General features: G+C 40.0%; 1 protein-coding gene and 1 long non-coding RNA gene across 3 annotated transcripts in view; one reads left to right on the top strand and one right to left on the bottom strand.

The window, feature by feature from the left end:
- The window catches only part of LOC135409524 (uncharacterized), a 27,162-nt gene extending 18,834 nt beyond the window's left edge, over nucleotides 1-8,328 (bottom strand). The window contains exons 1-2 of the long non-coding RNA XR_010428245.1: nucleotides 8,252-8,328; nucleotides 7,940-8,133 (exon numbers count right to left, since the gene is read on the bottom strand). This is a non-coding gene — a long non-coding RNA (uncharacterized LOC135409524). The remainder of the gene's footprint in view (nucleotides 1-7,939; nucleotides 8,134-8,251) is intronic.
- TMEM123 (transmembrane protein 123) lies at nucleotides 6,821-24,396 on the top strand. Of its 2 annotated transcripts, none has more exons than XM_064645159.1 (6): nucleotides 6,821-7,019; nucleotides 12,749-12,808; nucleotides 14,861-14,926; nucleotides 19,672-19,860; nucleotides 21,297-21,450; nucleotides 22,547-24,396. In XM_064645159.1, exons 1-6 carry the CDS (start codon nucleotides 6,836-6,838, stop codon nucleotides 22,569-22,571), a joined length of 678 nt encoding a protein of 225 aa, XP_064501229.1. In that variant the 5' UTR covers nucleotides 6,821-6,835; the 3' UTR covers nucleotides 22,572-24,396. The 2 variants fall into 2 exon arrangements, with proteins under 2 accessions (XP_064501229.1, XP_064501230.1); XM_064645160.1 differs by lacking the exon at nucleotides 6,821-7,019 and adding an exon at nucleotides 7,198-7,348.

The following is a 24,396-nucleotide window of genomic DNA, read 5'->3' as shown; positions in this document are numbered from 1 at the left end:
AAACACCACAGTTCTTTCACACCTTCAATCCCATTTGTCACTCTTGAGATCAAAGTGGTTTTTTTCAAGTAAAGTATGCAAAGAATCTGCATAAAAGTAAATAGAAGTTTTATAAATCAAACCTTAAGTGCCTAAATGCACTTTTTATTTCAAGCAGTAATTTAAAAAGTTGAAGCAGAAACATCATTTTGTAATTTGTACTACTGGAGAGGTACAAACAGTGAAAGTTACATTATTCCCTGTTGCTACTTTATGTCTAGGCTATGTCTATAAAACACAGAAAAAATACCATAATTACTTCAAATTTCATTTCAGGTATCATATGATATAAATTATGCATTCACAAGCTGATGTGTATCATGCACAGCCAGAGATGCTTCAAGGTGTACAGCTTATCAGATAGGACTGTGAAGAATTTACTGGACATACAAACAATATTACATAAGGATTTATTATTCTTTTCAAATAGAATGTATCCTAAAAAGATGAAATTAGAAATTTTAGGCACTTGTGTGTTTCCAAAAGTATTGCATAGAAAAACACACCTACTCTCCAGCTAATTGTCTGTTAGTGGTCTCTCCATCTTTGTCTATATACCATGAAATTTCTATAAACAAACTCTAAATGTTACATCAGAAGATTATGTACAACTGCTTTGAAAATGAACAGGATACTATGTCTAAAATAAGCAATTTTCATTATTCTTATTACCTCAATTGATGACCTTTTTATTTAAAAATATTTTAGCAAATATTTGTAAGATTTACTTTCTAGCAATGATCATTAATGGAAAATTTGAACAACAGTAAATATTCATTTATTTTGGCATTCTTGTCAGAAAAAATAGATGCCACCTTCACAGTTCTAGGTGACCTGCTGATTTTATTTATTTCTCCAGACTGTCTTTCAGACTTGGATGAAAGAATCACCTACGTAAAGCAAAACGGAAGGGAGATTTTCATCAAAGATTTGCCATAGCCACAATTGCGAACCCAATCCTATCTTTTCTAACAGAAAAACTTCTTTGAAGCCTGATGGATTAAAATAAAACAAAAAAATCAAAACAAACAAACAAACAAACAATAACCAACTCAAAAAAATTGTAGCAACTTCTGCAAATTTTAAAACATAAAGTTTATTATTCTGTGCTAGTTATTCAATTTAAGACAGAAAGGATCAAGAAGTGAATGAAAGAAGGCTTGATTAAACACGTGTCTGTCATGACAACATTATGGTAAACAATCCACTCTTGCTTTAGAAATCCTCATGTTTAATAACAAATTGTCTAAGCATGTGCATCATCCCTACAAAACTGAAAAAACATGATACAAATAGTTTAAGATGAAAAATTTTGTTACACTAGGGTCAAGTTCTTATCATGTTGCAGCATTGAGCTCAGTTGTACATGGCTGGCGTTTCTATAAACAACAAAAAAATCCCACTATGGCAAAATTTCTAATAACTTGGTTTTTTTTCCAAAGCTGAAATGAAATAAAAATATTACAATTTGACTCAAAACTTTTTTTTCCACCATTTTCATGTTAAAAAAATACACAGAGTTCAGTTCAATAATCCTGATTGTCTTAACATTAGGAGGGGGTAGGTTTGCAGAACTGCAAAGTAGATAATGTGCAAGTGATTCGAAATTTTAAGTGGGAAATTGTGGCCTGGGGGTTGAATTCAAGTTCTGTGTTCTGTTCTCTGTCCCTGTGAATTTTCATCTGATGCTGTTAAAGAAAAACATTTCATTGTCTCACCTATCGTCTCCTAGAAAACATCCATTAGCAATGGAATTCCCTACAGATTCATCTAAAGATGCATGTGCCTGTTATTCTGGATTTATTAATTACAGTATTACCATATCGTGCATCAAATCAAAGCCAGACTTGATTACTGAAGAGTTTTTCCCCAATATTTCATTATATAGATTTTAAACCCCCTCCAATTCTCAGAAACTCATAAGTCTAAGTCAATGATGATAACACAGTACTGGTATCTTATAAATATCTTGGTAACTTCCCAAAGTCATGGTACAACCTAAATTTTGTCAAAGCATGTAAGACAATTTTTTATTATTCAGATATCTGTGCAGTAGACTATGTCATGAGAGCTGGCAAGCACTTTTTTAATTCCTGTTTAGTTGAATCTCATTCATCATCTTTCTATGATTATTTTTATTATTATTTGAATAAAAATAATAATAAAAATATTTGAAAAAATAAAAGAGACTGCTAATCAGATAATACAATGCAACTAATGTGTGGGAAGAGAATACTATCTAGAGGAGACGCACAGCATTGGGAATTTAACATCTGTGGTGCTCTCCTTGCCCTCTGCTCTGATTTTACAAGCCACCTCTCCCAGAAATGTCAATGCATGGAAAGGAAGTATACAAAAGTCATGTTTTGCAAAGCAAAGTGTGACATCCTCATGATAGTCAAAGTGTTGAGAAAAGAGGTTGGTTTAACATAGGAGGACTGTTATAAAAAGATGTCAGATAAATATTAGCCATGTTTCCAAATCATACTCTGAAACAGTTTTTTACTTTTTTACTTGGAAGGACATACCAACTTGTGAGATGACACACAGACACAGCTCTTAGTAAGTTTGAGCTAACAAGTGCTGGGTTCAGGATTTTTGTCATTAGGATCAGTGAAAATAGAGATCAGAAGCAGTAGCAGGGAGACTTCATCATATTCAACTAAGAGTATCCATCCCAAAGCAGAGTTTTCCTGGCCACCCTGTCAGTCCAGTGTACCCATTTGTGATATCCAGCTCCCTTGGACTTTGACAAGAACAGCAAAACTGCTTGCCTCACTTCTTTCTATGAAACATCATCATCATCATCAATTAATATTACTTTGTTATTAGTTATTATAATGTTTTCTTACTGTATTTGTTATTTTCTCAACCTATGTGTCTGATTGCTCAAAAAGTGAAAAAGTAGAAATCCTCACCATGATTGATACAATCTACAGCTGGAAGAAAAAAGGACAAATCTTGTTTTCCAGAATATGCTATAAACAGAAATATAAAGCAAGAAAAATTTTTATGTACTTTCTTCCAGTCTTTATTTCAAACTATTTTCTGTTTAATTATTAATTTTGGGGTTTTTTTCTACTCAGTAAATGTCCTTGATGGCATTTCTTTTCTACTGGATTTTCAATGAGGTCAGATTAGTGCCTCTGGAACGACCACCTCTTCAAATGTTAGTTTTATATGGGATCGTACTTAACTCTGGAATCTTTGTTCATAAAATTTACCACATCAATGTATTCATAACAGGCCTGGATGAATGTGTAATGGAAACAAGGAGAGCACTAGGATCCTCCTCCTTCCAGAACACAATAGAAGAAGCCAAAAATGAGAAAGAGTCAGTGAGCACAAGCCAGCGCCCATACAAAAACAAGACAGCAAAATACTACTTGCAACAGCAGCAGTCATACATGACCTACAAAGGCCAGAATTAGGGCTCGGGCTCTTTTGATCTGATGATACTGTAATAATGCAAAGCAAAACAATAGATTGGTAAGGAAATCAGGACACTTCTAGCAATGGACACCACAATGTACTGATGCTTCATGTGGGCACTGGTGCTTAACAAAATATGCCTAATCCTGGTTGTGTCAATGTAATTTAGAACTTAATTCCTTATTCTTAAAAAATAGGCATGAAGAAACCCAGTGCAGACTTGCTAACGCCCTGGATAAAGAAGATTGCCAGTTTGGTCAACCTGTGTTCTTCTCTCTCCTTCTACAGAGCTCAAGTGTTAACGTTGCACTGCCAAGAAGCATGACTTAAAGCTTGCCAGTATTTCAGCAAAACATGTTGCATGTTCCTGTCTTTTCCTGATTAGAGATACTTTGCTGTTAGCTAGCAGTGTTGCTCTAACTCTGATGTCTAAGAATATAAAAATTACATGATTTGTAAAGCAATGTGTCATCTGTTATGTTTGGAATAAGACATTGTGGGGTGGATTTACAAGTTGGATCTGTACAGAGCAGGCATCAAGCTAAGTACAGGTTAGGAATTACTGTTCTGGTTATTACATAAATTAATATTCCTTAAACACCTTAAGAGAGGAAGACAGCTAATCAAGTATGACAACTAGGAGAGATGACATCCTATAGAAGTGAACTTCTGTGGGAAAACTATGGGTTAATAGTTGATGAGACTACATCTAGTTAATAGTTGATGAGTATGGAAAACTACTACAGTGGTCATAAAATTTTTACTGAGCAAATACTGAGTCCATAGTTTTGAACTATGACACTATGCGGGATTGGTACTTCAGGATCTCAGGTTTGCCTTTGTAGGTCTTTCCTGAGGATCAGGTTTCACATGTGAATAAAAAGAATTTTTTCTTCTTCCAGCTGGGTGTTTCCGATTTTTTACTGATAGTCTTTCTGAGTTAACCCTATGCTGGACCTGTTTGGTTTCACCTGCACCACCTCCACAAAGCCATTTTAATATCTCATGGATAAAATGGACCTGAAATGCTTATGTTTAGGATCCATGGATTTTGACAATTCTGTTGTGAAACTTCAGTTTGCAACACTTGTATGAATGTCCTAGCAGTTACATACTTACCTCAACAACACAAGAACAACTTTTATGGATCAAGGACATTTCTCTAAGAGGTCAGATTGTACCTTTGAAAGAACTGTCTTCAGGCAGTTCCTGTCAGGGCTCTGAGTGCTCTAGCAAGCCTTAACTGGTAATAACAAGCCCTGACCAACCTCACCTGTGACCTCCATCCACATGTCTCCACTCATTCATCCAGTAGCTCTATTTAAGCTCCTGCCTGAGGCTCTGGTCCCTGTCTGAGCTGCAACATACCTGTGCCTGCCCACAGCCATGTCTCCAGCTGCCCTGATTTAGAGACTGGTTTTGCTGGAGGGACTACAGACTGACAAAGATGATAGCCTCATATCATGTACTCTGGATTGACATTAGACCTAAGACACAGGATTGTTTCTGAGCCATCTCCTGCTGTTCCCTCCCAGCTGGACTCCCTGGATCAGGCTCATCACCTTGACTTCTGCAAGGCTGCTGGTGGACCCTGTCACTATCACTACCTCATCCTGCTCTGGTCCTGTGGGACTGCACCCTGGTTGGTGAGCTCCTGTGGTTAACCTCAGCATCTATTCTTGCTGCTCTCTGACACTGGATATCACACAAAATTAGGGGGAAAAAAACGCCACAAAACTCTCACCAATCATATTTTTATGTGGGAATCTGTATAGAACATCATTAATTACACCATGTACCAAAAGTGGATGATAACTTCCACTAAATTTTCCCAGAATATTTCCTTAGCGTAGGAACAACTTCCAGCCACCTCGATACACTGCCAGAAATTCACCTCTCACAGAACGAACACCAGATGAAACAAGACCACACCAAAGCAATCAACACAAGAACTTCCAACGCCTCTGTCTTTACACAGTAATGAGCCTGTCAATTGTTGCAAAATGTCTCAGTGCCTGCTAACTCATCACTTCTATGGGAGTTACTTAGCTATTTCCCACAACCCGATTACTCCTCTTTGTTCCATGTAGCTTAACTACTCTTTCCCTTCAAGTTGAGCAACGTTAATTATGCTGTTCCAAAATAAATAATTTCCAGTCTGGTTTAAACCTGACGTTCATTGGAGTTGTACAAGAGCTGAAACAGACATCTTAAAAATATAGATATATCTTATACAGACAAATATATCCTCTAAATATATGTTAGTTTAGTAAAATATGTTTATTTTTTTTCTTACGATAAGCTTTACTTCTGTAACCAAACAGATGCCCTTATACTTAGTAACATATGGATTACTAGTATTTCTAAGCTTTACTGGAATTAGGCCACCTGAAAATAGTATTCCTATTACAATCATTATTTCAAAAGAAAAGATTTGGAAGATCATCTCAGAAAATTCACAGTAAAAAGATGCACGTTGGTCCTCAGGTACCTTAGTCGTGAGAACTGCACAGGAAGCTATGAGGAACAAAGGCATAAGAAAATGCTGGAAGTATAACACATGCACCTGTTTTCACCGAATGCAAAACTCTGGGGTCTGATTAGGCTAGAATTGAAAGAAAAATATTTATTCAGCATTTTAGCTCACCATTCGATGAGACTTACAGAGTAAATGCATGTCTGTCAGTAGGGAAGGGAGCTAGGTCTCACACAGTTCCTCCGTGTAGTTTCACCACCCGCCTGTGTGCTCTCAGGCCAGTCACTTTCCCTCTCTGGCTCAAATGCGTCACTTTGCATGGGAACATTATTGTGCTGCAGCAAACATAAATGTAGTAACACGTGTGAAATATTCCACTGCAACTTTCCTGCTGATTCTTAATTACCCACATTAAAAATAGTTTTCTCTAACTTACTAGAAACCAATTCATATCAGCACGTAGTTTTCTTTCCTTTGATAAATATTTTTCAAGTTGTTTTCACTCTTAAGAATATATTAACAAATTCCCCTTGGAAAATAAATTCCCAATATCAACTCTATGTTAGAAGTAATAATGGAAGTTTTGAAAGAACTGAGCATGGCTATTCCCTTTCACTTTTCCCTATCACCTTTGTAGTCGGTTTCACAGTTTTCTATGTACATCGGGAAATTCCAGGATGGCTCTACGGCATTGGCTCCGGTGACTTAAGAGCCTAAAACAACCTGAGGCTGTGTGACAGGTAGCACGACGCACACGGGCTGTGAGTAGTGACAGCTTGGGAAGGCGTGCGCAGTGAGCTGCGAACAGAGTATTGACACCCTGTTGTCGGTCAGGTGGATGTTATTAAAAAGGAGGATAAATCCACGCTGTTGGGGCTCCGATGGGAGATGCTAAATGGCATTTGGAAAGCGGATCGCCTTCCATCAACAGCCGTGAGCGCTGTTCGCAGGCAGCGCTCCTGGAGCTCGACCCCGTTTCCAGGGGTGCTCGCAGACCTACAGAGCGCCACTCACTTCCCCGGGCACCCCGTGAAGTGCGGACATCTCGTCGCTTACTACGTTATTGTTACGGGTACATAACGCTTTGCCGCCCAGACTGCAGGAAAACGGGGAGAGAGAGGAAGGGAGAGAGGGACCCCGGCGTGCGGGAAGGACGCAACTCCGCCGGCCACCCCGCGGAAGGGCGGGCTGCGCCCCCCTCGCTGATCCTCTCCCCGTCCCGCTCGGGGGCGGGGGGTCGCAGCCCGGCCCCCGCCCCGTGTCAGCCCCGCCCCTGCCCGGCCCGTCGCGCCGCCGTGGGCAGACGCGCCCGGCGAAGCTCTGGCGGCCCCTCCGCGGCCATGCGGCTCCTCGGCGGCGCGTCCTGCGCGCTGCTGCTGCTCCTGCTCGCCCCCGGCTCCCGTGAGTAGCGGCCGCGGGGGGACGGGCCGGGCACGGCGGGCTCCCCTCGCAGCCGCCCTGGCCGGGGGCTGCCGCGGCACCTCGGCCGGGCCGGGCCTGGTGCCGTCGCTGGCGGCCGGGAGCGGGGCGGGGGCTGCCCGCCGAGAGCCCGCTGGCGCGGGTGCCCCGCAGCGGGGCGGGCCGGCGGTCCCTGGCGCTCCTCCCGGGCGGGAGCCGAGGTCGCACCGCGCGCACAGCCGGCTTCTCAGGAAACTGTGACAGGAACGGGGGGGAAGGGTTAATATTCGGGATGTTTGTTAAGGAGGAGCAACAATTACAAAAGAAGCTCCCGAGGAGCGGTTCGAGTCCGGGCTGCGCGCTCCCGGAGGGATGCGCGGGCACGCCTGGGCCAGCTCGCCCGTGGCTCCGCTCCCGGGAGCGGGAGGCGCGGCGGAAGATGCCTCCGCACCCCGCCGGTTTCCCGGGGCCTGGCAGGTGAATGGCGAGAGGGGCGCGGGGGAGCCCGGGGCGCTGCGCTGCCCTAGGCCGGGCCCGGCTGGAAGGGGACGCTCCCGGCCCCTTCTGGGTGCTGTTCTCTGGGGCGGTACTTACGGCGAGGGGCTTCTGACGGGGCTTTGGGGTCATCGTGGCGGTGCGGGTGGGACAGACGCTGTGCTTTGTCGTGTTTCTGTCAGGCGCTGGCAGCAGCAGTGCCTCTTTGTGATGGCTGGTTCTAGCAAATACACAGCCTGTGTTTGCTCGTGCTCAGCTCAGAACGCCAGAGTCGGGATAATCGTTGACATGCACTGAAATAAAGCGAGAGATATAAAGGTCTGAACTGCCATGGTTGCCTTTTCAGAAGACTGTAATGCCCCATACGGTGCCCCACAATTTTCCAAAGTAATGAAGCCAGAAGATATGTACCAGAATTAACCTGCCATGAATACCGTTGAAGAATCTCAGTCAGTCCAGCAGTGTTACTATGCTGTTGCTTAACCTGGTGAAGTTGTAGTAAAGTTGATACCAAAAAAAAAAATTAAAATGAGGAATGTAAACACCATTATAATTGCCCTTCCAAAAAAAGGCAAATGTTTTTTAGAAAAAGTTTACAGGTAACCTATTTATTGCTTTGCTAAGATCTTCTGGCCCCCATTTAACAATAATAGACTGTCATTTCATTTGATAGACGATTGCATTGATCTGTTTTTTATCATGCTGCTTCCTGAGTGCATGTGCTAGTTTAACACAGTGTACAGTCAGTGCTGTCTCCTGGGGCAGCAATTATCTCATCTGACTTTTATCAGTCTAATGTAGTCCTTCCTCTATATGTAAATTTGTTGTCTATAGCCCAGTTACAATATGTTGAGAGAAGTTGTGCCCTTTGAAGACTCAGTTCAATGTATGTGTTGAAATACCTTTTTTTCTAGTTAACTTAGAAACTTCCAGAAAGTACTGCTGAGATTTGTGTTGGTTTCAGCAAAAGTTTGTCATTATCTAATCAATGCTACAGGAGAAAGTGTGAAACCCATCAAGTCCTGTGATTTGCAAAAAGTGAAAGTGGCAGTAGATTTGTCCTCTTCACTCCAATTAAGATTTTTGGGCAGAATGGTTATTTCAATATAATGCTGCTCTTTTACTCTGTTGAACGGTTTGCTTCTAGGTGTTGGTCAAGTTAGTGAAAGAAACATCACCAAAATCTTGTTATGGTTTAGGAAAAATCCTTCCCACTATTATGTAAAATCCAGCTGGCTTCCTGGTATCTGAGTAAAGAGATTCCCTGTCAGGAAGTGGCCCCCACCCCCTTCCTGCTTGGCTCAGAAAAAATAGCTAGTGACATCTTCCAAGAGCTTACCTGTATACAAAATTCATTGCAATACAAAAAATTAGCAGCAGCAGCCTCCAGACCTGAAAACAGGCATGGTATTTTGATTTCACCAAATTCTTCCACCTCTTAGATTTTGGATGACAGCAAAAGGGAGTGTAGTTTTTCAGTCTCAAATTGACTGGGATTGAGAATTGATTCCATGGGTCTGTGTTGTTTCTGTCTATGCAATGGTGTTTATGCTTTCCTTTGCAAGACTGTGAGGTAGTTTCACAATGATAAGGTATGAGGACCTGTCCAAAAAGTTGCTGCAATAATCATGCCTGCCCTCTCTCTTGGGAGAGACCTTCTTGGCAGGTCAAGTACATAATTTCAAAAATAGGTACCAAAAGACGTTGTTGAATCAAAGGGAAAATGAAGTTTCCAGAAAGCAGGGATTTGAATTTATGGTTTCTCAGGATTGCCTGGCAGCTGTTACAATGAATTTGAGGTCAGGGAGTTGCTTTTATTTCAGTCTCCAGAATTTTAATCTTAGCCGTTTCAACTGAGAAGAATGAGTGTGCTGATGGTGGAGACTAGGGGATGGTTATATTCATGTTGCTGCTTCAACATTTCTGCTTTAACCATTCCAGCACCTCCACTGTTACTTACCTGGATTGCTTAAAGATTATTGAGCAAGTGGGACATCTTTCTAATGGACTTCACATTGTTGGTGCTTCTGTTCTTTTTGGTTTAAACCAACAAATGACTTGGGCATAAAACTCTACTACATGTCTGCTAGGCATCAAACTTGAAAAGGGAAAATGCCCAGAGAGAAATTTATATATGACTTTTGAAATGTCCCCAAAATGAGTGTGTAAAATTGTGCTTAGTAAAAATGAGAGTTTATATACCAGCATCTTCCTGCACCGTGAGGTTTAGCTACACTAGACATAAAGCATGTGAGTCCTTAGAAATGTGTCTATTTTATACATAAAGGTGGGAGTGGGCAAATTGATTTTTGTCACATTCAGCGAGTTGAATGAGTATTGCCACTCATTAGCGTAGGGTTCTTCTACCAGGGTTCTTCTATGGAGAGCAGTAATTTGGTATGTATCTGAGCTAGAGACTATGAATTTCAAACATGAATGTTATCCACTGTGTTGATTTTTGCAAGCAAAATCAAGTTCATTTAACATCTTGTCCTGTTCATTTTCAACAAGTATTGGAGCTATCCCCGTCACTCACCCTGCATCTACGTGTATAACAGAAACACAAGTCTTCAGCTCCTGTCTCTGCCACTTTGGAAAATCGAATTCCAGCTATAAAGCTGGAAGAACTGAGCTGATTTTGCCCCTCTAAAAGTTTGCTTATCCAAATTGTCTCTAACTCATGACTTTTTACACACTAGAACAACAAAACCACAAGAGGCCCTGAAGGCTCAAACTGTGACATAGGCTTCCACAGGAAGCACACTTGCCTTCACATACACCCCGACCAACCACACACAGTCATGGTTTTAGCTGCATCTGTGCCCGACTTTAAAGAGAGGAAAACAGAGTTGTCTGACAAAAACAATGTTGATCCCCCTTCCCTGTTACTTCCCAGTATGTGTTGCTGTGAAACCGTTTTAAATTGGGTATATCCTTGTTTTGGTTCCATTTCATCACGGAAAATGAACACAGAGATCCTTTCTTTCTTTCCTCTCTCTTCTGGATCATGGTGGGAACAAGCATCAGGACAACGTTTTGTAGGCCTAATACTGTAACTACTGCTACGTCCCAAAGAGCTTTGCTTCTTCTTGCGCACAGGATGCTGCAGCTGGCTGCCAGCTTTCTCCCCGCTTCCTTCCTGTGCTCGCCCATGCACGTGTACACTTGGGTCAGTGCAGGTTTCTAACCCTTGCACTTCTGCTTCCTGGAGAGGGCCAGAACCCTTCACTGTTTTGCTTTGGGACACTTGCACTTTGCAGACTGTGGTCTCGAATGAGAGTCTCCACTTGTCAGAGCCACCACTGCATAAAAACTATGGTGTTTTTCCCTTTGCTTAACAATCAGGAGTCCTTCCTGTTTGAAGTCTCCTGCTTGTCACTGCAGTGATATGTGCAGCTTTAAGTCCAGAGCACAGTCTGACAATAGAGACCAGTTTGGGAATAGTGTAATTTTAAGATTTTCTTTTTCTCACCTGTCCCATTCACTGCAGTGTGTTCCAATGTGGCACATGCTTAGGCAGTACCCTATTTAAACTGTATTTGTATTCTAGAGCCAATGCTTGCGATTCAAATTAAAAGTTTGGAGTTTGTTTGAGGAGAAAGAAAAGTTGCATCTTTTAAGCTGAATAAGGTCCTTGATGTCTTTCAAGGTGTACAGTCCAAGTTGATTGGAACTAGGATTAATACAGTCCTGTCTTCCCTTCCACCTCTGCTTCCTGCCCCTCTCTTTCATCTAATCATACAGGGAGTCCATTCTGCTGGCTGATGCAGCAAAATACATTGTGTGCTGTTGGAAAGGGGGTAATGTCAGTTTTGTGTTGGCTTAGCTTCCTCAATCAGATCACTGTTTAATGGGGGGCATTCACTCTGATGTTGACCATGTCTTGCAGGATTGGGACCTCTCTGGGAAAGCTTAGTTTAACTGTGTCCCATCCTTTTTTGTTTGTTTGTGTGTTTTCCCTGAGCTCCCTAATTAAACAGTCTAAAATATCTTGCAGTGCTGCCCTCCATCTTGATACTGCATAGTTTTGCCATTTGTATTTGCAGACTTTACCATTTTGAGATCTTCACTAAGGTTTTGTAACCACTAAGAATATGCCCTATTTCTGTCAGACTTGGTTCAGGTTATTTGCTTGTCTTTACCACAATATTAAGTGATCACAACTAAACTATGCTTGGCAAAGGCAGAATCCACAACCAATCCTCATGTATGCTTGTGAATGCCAGACTGTTTATTCTGTGTGGTTTATCTATAAATTTTACCACCTGTTTGTAGACCAGGTTTGAGGATAAAGTAGTCAGGCCTCAGTCTCTAGGGTATGATGATAGTTCTTTGGAAGTGTGATCCTTCTCAGTCCCATTTCCCACCTGCCAAATGCCCAGTGGATGCATTAACATGCCTTTAGTCTCAAACTGAGCAGTGCAACTTCTTGGGAGCTATTTATCTTATCATGTTGTCCATTTAGGGCCAGAGCAAGCCCCCATCTGCCTGCACAGGCCTTGTAGACCTCACAGGAGAAGATTTAAGTGAGAAGTTCTTTTCCTTCTGCTCTAGGTGGTGCAGGTCAGATATTATTACTGAGGGAAGGTGCCTGATTTTCTGCCTCTTGGCCTCATTTTGTCTCAAGGAAGACAAGAACCTGGGATAGGGATGATGGTGAATATAAAATAGAGGATGGGAGGAGTACCAGTTCATTTGATGGTTGACAGTGACAATATAAAAATTGTCACTTTTAATGCACTAAGAGCAGGCTGTTGTGCTTTTATATCATCATTATACCTAATTCCTGTCCATGATAATTTAGTCATTTATATGCCCCAAAGCCAAGTGATAGATGATGTACTTTTTTTTTTCCTTAGTAATAACTTGCCTAAAACTATCTTTTTATTCTTGGGGTTTTTTATGTAGGAAATGAAGACATGAACAGCACTGCACCTTTTACTACGATTTCAGGCCAGAGGTTGCCAGGTAATGCTCTTGACATTTCTGTTGCTATTCTCAGTAACATCGAGAAAAGCAATATATATTATTGTATACCTTAAACTATCCTGTCGTAATTTGTCCTTTATTGAATTGTGAACAGCTGTAGGGCAAGGGGGAAGGTACTCTGATTGTCACATCTATTCTGGGACAACTAAAGTTATTTAAGAGGAACAGTAGAACACAACGCAGTTCTCATATACTTAGTTACTCCAGAGCAACAGAGAGAGGAGAAATAAAATGGGAAAATTTTGTGTATGGAACTAGAAACACCTGGCAACACCCATTTACAGTTAAAAGGAGAACCAAGAAGTCTGCTAGGCTAGAATTCAGATAAAGGCAAGACACTTTTTCATTTGAGTAATTTTTGCCCTGTACTACTACGCTCATTTTATTTGCTGTTGGCCGAAAATGGGGTGCATAGCTAGTACTCTGCTCATTGGCTCACTCTAGCTGGTGTTAATTGCACTACTGACTCACACCCAAATTCCAGGCAGTGTACGTAGCTTCTTTTCACCTGTATGAACATGCACTCCACATCCAGAGTTGTCCCAGGGTTGCAGAAGGAAGCACTCAGAACCTGGAGGAAATGCAAAGATATGATCTGGTTGCAGTATTGGCCCAGTGTAGAAAAGGTTTAAACCCAGGCATCTCCATGGCTTATGCTGGTATAAAAATCAACATATCCAAGAAAGAATGTGTTTGTAATTGTACAATCCTAGACTGTTTCTCAAAGGCAATTAAATCTGCAAGTTAATATCCCAGGTATGTCAGTATAAGTGTTGCATGAGCGGGGGGGGCTAGTTGGCTGTGATTATACCAAAGAAAAGGCAAATTCCCTCCCACAATCCCATTTTTTGGTACATGGTATGAAGGTGTAAATTTGGTGCATTTGTTCTTAAACCTGAGCTTGCTCATATCATGTATGCAATTGCAAAAAGCGTTGACAAAACTGTTTTAGACTAGACTTTTCCAGTGGTAAGATCAGCAGATCCATTCAAGGGAAATAGGTATATATCTGCTTCTTGTTTGCAGTAGCTGTGTTGCTCTCAATCTCTGAGGTTATGTGCTTTGCTTTTCAGCCATGCTGAAAACCAACAGTGCTGCTGCAAGGCACATAGCACTGTGGGAGGGTGCTGTAAAAGATCAGTTACTTCAGAGAAAAGAATATTCACAGAATAGGCATACACAGCAGTGCAGAATGAAGGGAGAAAAGTATGGACAGTGACACTCCCAGGAACAGCCCAGTAGATCTTAGCCAGGAGGAAGACTGTTGACCTGTAAGAAATACAGAAGAGGGATGCAGCAATGAGGACAGAAGTGAGAATGGGAGGGTGCCTGAGAAACCTAGAAGTAACATGAGGAGGAAGGAGGGGCAAGAAAAAGAGAACTGGAAAAGTAGAGGTGAAAACAAGGAGAGAAGAACAAAACCACTGTGATTGAAACATGGTTTGTATTTTATGTCTTTGAAAACAGGTACCTTCTTAGGACTTTTTTGTAGAGAGAACGTAAGTCTACAGAAAGATGTTTCACAGAGTATTGATTTGTCCCTACTTGACTACAGTATATTCCCATCATCAGCCCAGTTTGCAACAGAGATACAGCAAAATGGAAGAAAATATTGAGGAACAGGAAATGGAACTGAAGTAGAGGAATAAAAACTACAAAAAAACCTCACGGTGCTTAAGTAGGTCAAGAAAGTCAGTGATAGTGTGGCTATTTACAGCAAATGGAATAGAACATGACATAGAAGTGGAAGAGAGCAAACAGAGGAGATATAAAGAATTCAGATGCAGACCATTCAGGCACTGTTGTGCATAGAGTGTAACTATGTTCTTGCTGCTCTGAGATCTGGAAGTATTTTGCAGAGGGATAAAAGCTGTCTGCTTTGGGATGGAATAATCTCTACCGTATTTCCTGTTGTAGTCTGCAAACACAGATACCCTGAGGAGTACTTGTGTTGTGGGTACTTTAATTATAGTGTGTTAAATTGAAATGAATAATATTGATTTTCTTGTTTTTCTTTTTTTTTCCTTGAAGACAATAGCAGTTCATCCAATGTCACTTCTGTGTCATCCACACAATCTGCAGCAACATCTGCAGGAGGTATGTATCTGTTCATCTGTCCATGACTATGAACCTAGAAGTTAGCTCCAAACCTAGCCCAGATCATACCAAATTCTAAAGAACAGGACATCAAAAGTGGGTATTTGAGAGAGAGGCATTATCATTTTAGGGCTGGGAAGCAACATGTAAAACAACTCTGAGAAGAACCTATACTGTTTTTTCAAATTCAGGTAGCATGCTTCATCAGTAATTACATTTGCAATGCCATTGTAACACAGGATTCAAAATCAAAATTCAAGGAAGAATTGCAAGAAGTTGGTCTTTTAACTGTTCATTCTTTTTCTCTTAGCAAACTTCTTCCATTTTCGTGGAAGGTGAATAGGATGTTGTGCAAACAGTGCATATCTGTTTAATATTATTTCACAGTAAACAGATTTAGGGTATAATGAAATCCTGAGAGCTTGAGTTTCAAGAGTAAGCCTTTATTTCCTTTTATGTAAGACTCACCATGATGATCATAAGGATCATCAAGGTTGGAAGAGACGTTCAAAATGGTCTAGAGCAACCATCAACCCAGCACCACCATAACCACCCCTAAACCATATCCCCAAGTGCCACATCCAGATGCCTCGTGAACATTTCCAGAGATGGTGACTTCATCACCTCCATGGGCAATATATTCCAATGCCTAACCACTCTTTCAGTGAAAACCTTTTTTCTAATACCTAATCTGAACCTCCCCTGACACAACTTAAGACCATTTGCTCTCGTCCTTTCATTTGAGACATGATGGAAGAGACTGACCCCCACATCACTACAATCTCATGGGAGTTAATACCATAGAAATTAGTCCCTTTAGAGCTCATAGCACAAAATAGCACCGTTTAAGCAAGACACAAGTGACAGACGTGGAACAATCTGTCATGGGTACTTTTGCATTGTTCTAGCACTACCTTATTTCTTTCACAACCTGGCAAAAGAACTTTAGATAAGAATTATTTACCAAGGCAGCAATATTGCCTTTGTGATGCTCCAACATAAATAACATATTAACACATCTTTGTAGAACAAACAAAGAGTTCATCCACTTGCATTTGCAGTGTTCCAGCTGTCGGCTATGTAAGTGTGAGATTATTAAAAAAGGAAATTAAAAAATTCATGTTGTGGAAGAACTTGCACAGGCAAATTTCACTACATTAGTAAGGACTGGATAAGAGTTAATGTCTTGCAGTTGTTCGGGCTGTGGTGCACAGATAAAAGGTTGCATCTGAGAGAAGCTAGTTCTAGAAACTGGATCCCCTTTGTGCTAAGAACCATGTGAAAGCAGAGCAGAAATACTGGGTCTACCACAAGATACTTTGTGTACTTGTGGAATTTTATGCTAAGCATAAAGTCCCAGCTATGTCATTACGTTTCCAGTACAACTCTTACTTTCTGTCCCTGTAATCTCTAGATAAGCTCTGAGCTACCACACTCAGAAGTTGCTTCTATTTACATATAAAATACTCACTAGGAGAGAAGAAAAAAACCCCAAAACTTTGCAGGGACCTTTCTTTAGATAGCAAGCAAGTGGTGCAGTGTCTCATTCCATTGCCTACAGAGTCCCAGTTTAAGCATATCTAACTTGGAAAGTTGTGAGAATTTTGTAATCTACTTGTTGCCTTACAGCCTTCCCCTAAAAGTGCAAAGCTATAGTTCGCCACAGCGTTTCACCAACCTTCTGCTCCATTTCTCCTACTCTCTGCTCCAGCCCTTGCAGGTTTCTTTTAGACGTCTGAACTTTACTAGGTCTGGATAATAAAAGAAAAAAGAGGCCTGAGCCCTTTACTGTTAGGCACAGTATAAGGCTAAGAGAGAGCTTAGCTAGCTATGCCTTGCTTCACAAGGTTTATGATTCCCATCCTTCTCTGTCTTTTTTATTTTGTCGTCAGAAACCTCATAGATTTTAATACAATGTTCATCCATTTTGATTATCCATTTCAACCTCTTCTTGCTTAAAGGCTCTGCCATTATTCTATTTTGAGGGGCAGAGGTGGGGAGGGAGGTCTTTTTGGCGGAAACAGAAGTTCAATCATTTTCCATGCAAAAGAGAGTTTATTTTAGGAAGATCATAATAATTTTGTATGTTAGCACAGTGCTTATGCAATCTGAGTTTTGTGTTCATTCTTCAGCTAGAACATTAAGGGAGTAGTAGTGCATGCTGCTAAGAATTCTTACCTATATGCTATATATATATATATATATATATTTTGATTGATGGATATAGTATAGCTATTTACTGTTTAAACATAGGTAGCATACTAAGTAAAATACTTGTCTCTTTTAAAAACAAAGCATCATAAACCTGAACTATATTACTGGCATGCATCCTTTTTAAACAAAAAAAATTAACTCAGGCAGTCAGGGTTTGTTTAGTGTGATGTTCGATGAAGCCCAGCTGGTCTTTTGGGGGAAGAGTAATTAGAGAAATAAAAGGACAGATGTTGCTATATTCTTTCATCTTAACTCTGTTTGTAAAATAGTATGGGTAAGATTTTTCAAAGAGAGAAAAGAACAGATTGATGCCTGATTTATGTCAGCTTTCCAAATTCTCCAGCTACCTTAGATAGACTCCCACTGATGTTTTGAAATGACTGATGCTAAATACATCAGGAAAGATAGGTCTGGACATTAAACAGACTTTACTGTTAATGTTATATCATCGAGGGTTGTAATCTTGATAAAATAAGAATAAAAGGATTGCTAGTAGGAAAGAAAGGTGGGGAGAAGTAATGTGCAAACGTGCTGAAATTCCTCATAGATGTTTGGATATTTTTTGTCATGACTCAGGTTTTCCGTAGGGTAATTTGATACCCATGGAATAATTACCATCTTTGTGTAACATTGTTTCATAATGTTATGCATGGAACAATTAGCCATTGTTCAGAAAGAGAAGCTGCTTTGACACTCAGAAATCATGGCTGAAAAAAAACCCACAGAAAACTGGCTGCTTGACACTTGCATTCAGATTTGTCTTTCTTTTGATATTGCTGATATTAGGCATGCAGTTACCAGGTGTGGTTTCATGTCATATTATGTAGGTGGTTTCCATATAGACATTTCATTGCTTATTTCCTACAATGAGAAACGATTTGATATTTATAGATCACTGTGCCTTTGGGGAGTTTACTTGTCACTATTAAAATGTGCCCTGAATTTTATCTGATGTATTTTACACATGCTTCGTAGAGGAACTGAATTTCCTAATTGTAACAAGGTAAGTGCGTGACTATAGTACTCCAGCTGTTCCAGCTCAATGAATGCTCATTTCAAAGCGTATCCTAGGGTTATGGCACAATGCAGTTACAACAACAAAGACCAGGAAAACAAATAACATTTACTAATGAGACTGTATTAGGCTGTTTCAGTAGTTTTAATGCTGAATGTCTCAGAAGTGTAGTGTAGGCCAGTTCCTTTCTGAATGCTTACACTGTTGTACTGCTGTTTTTCTTAAAAGTTTTTAATGTTCATATCAGTACTGGAAGCTGTGATATTTAAATCTTAGCAAAGACAGAGTTCTGTATGTAGTTCCTCATGTTTTACACCACACTTACAAGAATATTATTCTATAGAAGCATTTTAGATACTGTATATTAAAAAAAACCCAAAAATTGAATATCAAGTTTACTTTGGAATTGAGATGAAACTATCTATTTTTTTTCAGTTATTTTAGTTTTACACAATTGTAAGAACCTGAGTATAATTAAAGATTTGAATGTCCATAATAAAAAGCTTTTGTGGCATTTAAAATGAACTCAGCTTGTGTGAGGTTATAGAAATAATGCAGAAGTAGACAGCTACAAAGGGAGCTTTTTCTATCTAGAATTCTTTCATACATAAAAGCTATTTGCCTCATACTGTCTGCTTAGAGAAATGTTAGTTGCATAACAGGCTCATGTTTCTTGTTACTTCCTTCTTAGAAAAATAACAGATTGCTTTAAAATCATTCTTTCTCGCTGCCTTCCACTAAGGTTCTAAGGATTTTGCTATAAATATCAATCCCTATTATTTGTGAATTTCACATCATGGTATTTTTATTCTGAACAGTTCATTAATGCTTTCTGAGGAGGGAAGGGGGAGCAAAGTTAAAGACATTAAGTGTCCATTGAACTTGTGAAACACCTTTCCAATCTTTGTTTTCACCTTGACAAGACAGATCACTACTAAATAGATTATATAAGCCAGCAAATTGACTTTAGTTGAACTTTTATCGTGTGTGGAAAACATGAACCTTAAGTTTCACATAAATACAGAATTCTCTGTGGTAATTTTTAATATATATGGAGCCTTAGAATGCTAGTGTTTCATTCAAAAGCAAATTAAAAATGAAATTACTAAAATCTGTTCCTATTAGAAAATCTTTGTTGTCTGAAAAAACGGGTGCTTCCAATTGAAAGTTACTCTTGACCAGAAGTTCACTGCATTTTAAAATACTGTAAATTAGGCATCATTCTATGGAATTGGATAGTGTTATCAAAAAAAAAAAAAAATGACCCTTCTAAAAGTTATCCAGGTTTTCTTTACAGCCTTCTCTTTAAATCATTCATGACCTTGAGGCCAGAAATCAGAAGTTAGGTCTTTCCAAAGCAAAGTCTGTATGCAAACCTGGATACTCATGCAGTGGCATTTTCATTGTTACTCTTTCGTTCTATTTGGGCACAATAAATGCTGTCTTACTCCATGAGTATGCAGTTTATTATTTTTATTTATTTTTCTATGTGGTATCACAAATAAAAATTTCCCAGGTGTGTCCACCAGTACTACTCATCTGACCAGTACCACTCAGCCCACCATCACCAATATGTCTGTCAGCTCGACGACTCAGCCCACCAAAACCAGCCAGACAATAAGATCCACCACAGCTTCATCAGTCACATCATCACTCTATATTACAGTGGTGACCACTTCCAAGATTTCTTCCACTTCTGTAACGGGTGAGTTCACAGTTCAGGAAGCTCATAAAGGTTTGTGCACACATTCATATAGGTTGTAGAATGGTTAGTTTTACAGTAGTGTAACAAAAAGAAGAAAAAAGGCATTTGCATGTAGAAAAAACAAGACTAAAGTGGGGTTTCATTACTAAGTTGGCTACAATAATGTTGCTCTGAGCACTCTGCTTACTTAAAGAAAGATTCACTTAACCTGAGAGGCCTGACATGTTTAGGGAAAAAACCAGCCAAATGGTCTGAACCAGCAACCACCAGCACAGAGATTAGCAATGTTAAGGAGAAAGTCTGGATTTGGAATGCAACTTCTGTATTTGTTCAGCTTTCCTTTCTGCAGTTTGAACTTGAACTCATCTCTAATACTTCCTTTCTCACAGCTGACCTGTATCTCAAAATATGTCTACTGGCTTGGTAAAAAGACCAATAGTTCCATTAGCAATGTAATGAATTTTATCCCTAACAGAGGACAGAGCATGACTATGCATGAGTCACACTTCATGTAAAGTTGTCCAATACAGTTTAATACTACCCTTTAATACAAAACCAGTGAGCACAGAATTCAGTATTTCCTTGCAGTTAGCTGCTTGCTCGCATCACTTCCTGCTTACCCTTCTAAAAACATTAGGGTTGCACACATAGCAGTGGAGCATCATTGGGAAGGTGAAACTGTCACCAGCAGAACTTTTAGTTGACCATGTAACAGTCTCTGTAGCAAGTACAAATAGAAACGGGCACAGACTGTCTTTCAGTGGGAGTTTGTAGCAGATGTAACCAGTTTTAACAGTGAAACAGCTATTGCTTCTATGTGATTATGTTGTCTATGTCAATACTTGTGTTAGGCTGCAGAGTTGATCTCGCTTAGGACAGCGAGAGTACAATTCCCAATTCCATGAGACAAGGTAAAGCAATCCAACAGCTCATTGCCACCAAAAGTGTTTCACTCCCACTGTGTCACTATACTGACTGACTTGGTGGCTGTTGGACCCCTCTTGTAGGCTGTCTCAGTATGCTCATCTGAATAAAAGCAACTTCCTTTTATGCTTGTGTTAATTTCAGGCCAGTTTAGTGAGTTAAATTTGCTCATGGACGGTATGAAAAACGCTAGCATGCCCTAAGAAGGGCAGGAGCTCCTTGTGTAGGAGGGGAGACCAGGGGGAAGAAAAGGCAGGGCAAAGAGGGACATGGAAAGGAAAAGTGGTAGTCAGTCTTTCAGAGACAGCAAGCAGTCACCAGAACGTGGTACTTTAAACCAGAGCCCTAGGTTTCAGCGTGCTTGGCTGGTATCTTTTCAGGTGATCTGTGTTAAATTTGTCTAATTGGGTCTTTAGATGATATGTCAGTGGGGAGGGCAGGATGTAGAGGAATCCCTCAAAACACAATTTTGCAAGCTCTCTAAAAGGTGCCTTTTGTTTTCTTCTTTTCAGCCACATCAAAATCTGAGGCTGTCGTAGCCAAAACCTCCAGGTTCGATGTGGGCAGTTTTATCGGTGGCATTGTGCTGACTCTTGGAGTCCTAGTTATTCTCTACATTGGGTGCAAAACCTATCACTCTAGAAGAGGCATTCAGTACAGAACCATGTAAGTTCACAGGGAATTGTCCCTTGTCCATTTATTACTTTCTTGAAGGGAATAGGACAAACAGTATGGGCAGAATGAACTCTGATACATTTGGTTAATGTACATTATATTAATATCATTAAGAGATTTAACTGTGATGATTTGTGTTTCACCGTTTCAGCTATTCCTCATTAGTATTATGCCACTCTTCTGTGGGGGTTTTTTCTCTGATGTATTATATAATTTTTTTTAAGGATCTTTGTCTTTTAGCTATTCCACAAATAGTTAACATTTCATTGAAACTCTTTATGTAATTTGCAAGATTACAGATTTCTGGTTCTTCTTGGCACTTTCTTCTAGTGTCAAGAAGACACCAATCTTTAATGTTTTCCTCCCTCTTGCTGTTATTTTTTTTGTAGTGAAGTTCATTAAAAATTGCACCATCTCACTTGCTATTTATACTCAGCTCTACTCAGTTTTCTTCCAGGCTTCCATACTTGCCCACATTTAGTTCAAGAACAAGGTTGCTTTTCTTTTCCTATTCAGTATCATCTGTCTCAGTCAGGAAACTTGTTTTAAGTGAGATGTTGTCATTAGATTGTTGGGATACTGGTGTTCAGGCCTTTTGTTTTCTCTCCATCTTGACTCCTGCTTACCGGTCATGGAATTAAATCAGTCATTGCTGCACATTTACCTGCAGTGGTGTTTGTTAATGGATATTGTAGACTTCAAATCAACAGTGTCTTTAAAACACGGAGAACCTGCTGCTGAGCTTGTACAGTGGCTTTGGTTAACTGTGGCTACTGGGTATAGGTAAGACAGATAGGATAAACATGCCTGAGCAACAGCTGATGTAGAAATACGTGAATGAAATGTGAAAGGCAAGATGTTAATAAGGCCATTGAAGCTGGAGGAGTGTTGACAAAATTAAATTGTTCAGTTGACTTCAGGCTTGGCTCAGAAAGGACTGTAACTCCCAGATCAATGTGCCCTTTGGCCTTCTTAGCAAGGTGGCCTCTGCTCATAAAATGACCTTCTCAGCAGCAGCTAGGTGGCTCTTTCTCATGTTGACTGTTGCTTGTTGTGCAAAACATTAATTACCGTGTTTCTATTCCAGTGATGAACATGATGCCATCATTTAAAGAGACTTCAGGGAAGACAGCGTTGGAAACCCACCCTGTCACAGCTGTTGTAACTTGCTTCTGAAAGAGTTTCTTTCATAAAGATGATCACAGTCTCTAAACCTGTGGGTGTTACCCTCCAAAATGTTGAGAACTTTTTTTAAACATCCTGATTTTTTACATTGGCTTTCATAAGAGTAAGAGGAACTCAGCACTTTGTAGAGACAATATTTTCTTATTCCAGTATTAGTAGCCAGATTTAACAAAATCACATATTGAGTCATTTTAAGGTACACACACAGGTCTCTGAAATAGCTAATTACTAGCACAGATGATTACATCATTGCAATTCTAAGTAAGTTCAGGTGGGTTTTTTTCTAAAATTTTGTATTAAACTTTGTATTTATTTTGAAGTTTGATGTGAACTTTAGTTTAGAAATTTTGGATTTTGAACAACTCAGTTAATTTTTAATAGAGTATAAAGGGGTGTGTTTAGCTAACTGTATAGAAGGTGTGATGAGTACTTTAAGTGTCAGTCATTAGCTCACCAGTGACTTGCAGATACTTTCCTTAATAGGCTGTACAATGAGACAAGCTGCAGGAAGCATGGACAGACTGGAGATATCCATCCATGACGGTTTTCTCTAAAAGCTGCTTTTTTCTAGCATGTCCTAATGAAGCTTGTGCAATTGAAGATAAAATAAGAATGCAAAAAAGTAATTGTGCCATCATAAATTAAAAAAAATACAAAAATTGCTTCTCAAAATTGGCTTTTAAGTTGAACGTAGCAATCACTTGGCTCTTGATCTTTATTATTACAAAACTGTATGCAGTGTTTTAGTAGCATTTGATAATCACTGAAACTTACATACAGAAGGAGAAAACTATAATATAGCATTTTAGAGAACTGTAAACTGCATTTCTAAAACTGCGTTCAGAATTTGGTACTGCTGGCACATGTGTACAGAGATCTGGTCAAAAGTCCAACTGAAGATAATGGGCCATCTCTCAGAAGACCTTTAGATTAAGGCCCAAATGCACTGGGGGTCCTGTGCAGGATGGCTGGTGCTGCTTCCACATCACTTCTGCAGTCACACTGAGGTAAATCCGCTGACTTCAGTAGATGGGCTCCTGATTTACACTGGTGTAAGGAAAACTAGAACAAGGATCAGGAAACACAAGCTTGCATTTCCTTATGTCATTGAGTAATTGTTCAGTCTTTCTCAGGCTCCACTTGTAGACCCCTTCCTGGTGAAAGGGTTGGTGTGGTGGGGTTTGTCCGTCCTGCTTGCTAGCACTAGTCCCTCATGCAGGGCACAGAGGGGAGGTGGTGACAGGTGAGGAAGGTCACAGTGGGAACTGCATCTAAGTCTGTCATGGGGCTGGGGAACAGTGCATCAGGGGAAATATGAGTACATCTCTGGAATAGGTTAATTTTTTTGTTAAGCAGTAGTTTATTCTGGCATGCAATGTTAAAGTGGCCATCTGGATATTTTTTCCTTTTTTACTACTCCATCTGAAAAACCATGGCTAATGAGTCATCTCACTAGCACCAGCTACACACCTGGAAAAGGGCGTACAGGGCTGTTTCATTTTTTTACCAAGATTGAGGTACAGGGGGAGAGAAAGAGTGATTTGAAGTAACTTTTGTAGTTTTTATTAATTGTGGTGTTTGGAAAATTACTGGATTTGACTTGAAGAGTTAGAGAAAAAATTCTTTCACAGAACTGTAATTTCTTACTCTGTAGAAATTAAGACAATTAAGTGCAACTCAATTACTGGGATTGTCTCACCTCTGTTATACAGACGAATAAATAAAATTAAATCTTTGCAATTACTACATCAA

Source organism: Pseudopipra pipra, chromosome 2 (genome assembly GCF_036250125.1).
Source record: "Pseudopipra pipra isolate bDixPip1 chromosome 2, bDixPip1.hap1, whole genome shotgun sequence".
Taxonomy (NCBI): Eukaryota; Metazoa; Chordata; class Aves; order Passeriformes; family Pipridae; genus Pseudopipra; species Pseudopipra pipra.
The sequence above is the reverse complement of the archived record's forward strand: the minus strand, read 5'-3'. Positions and strand labels throughout refer to the sequence as shown.

Bases quoted from the DNA above. Each gene is read 5' to 3' on its own strand.
- TMEM123 (XM_064645159.1), top strand. From the start codon at position 6,836: ATGCTAAATGGCATTTGGAAAGCGGATCGCCTTCCATCAACAGCCGTG. The intron at 12,809-14,860 runs GTAATGCTCTTG...TTTTCCTTGAAG, and splicing joins TTCAGGCCAGAGGTTGCCAG to ACAATAGCAGTTCATCCAAT. The intron at 21,451-22,546 runs GTAAGTTCACAG...TTTCTATTCCAG, and splicing joins GGCATTCAGTACAGAACCAT to TGATGAACATGATGCCATCA.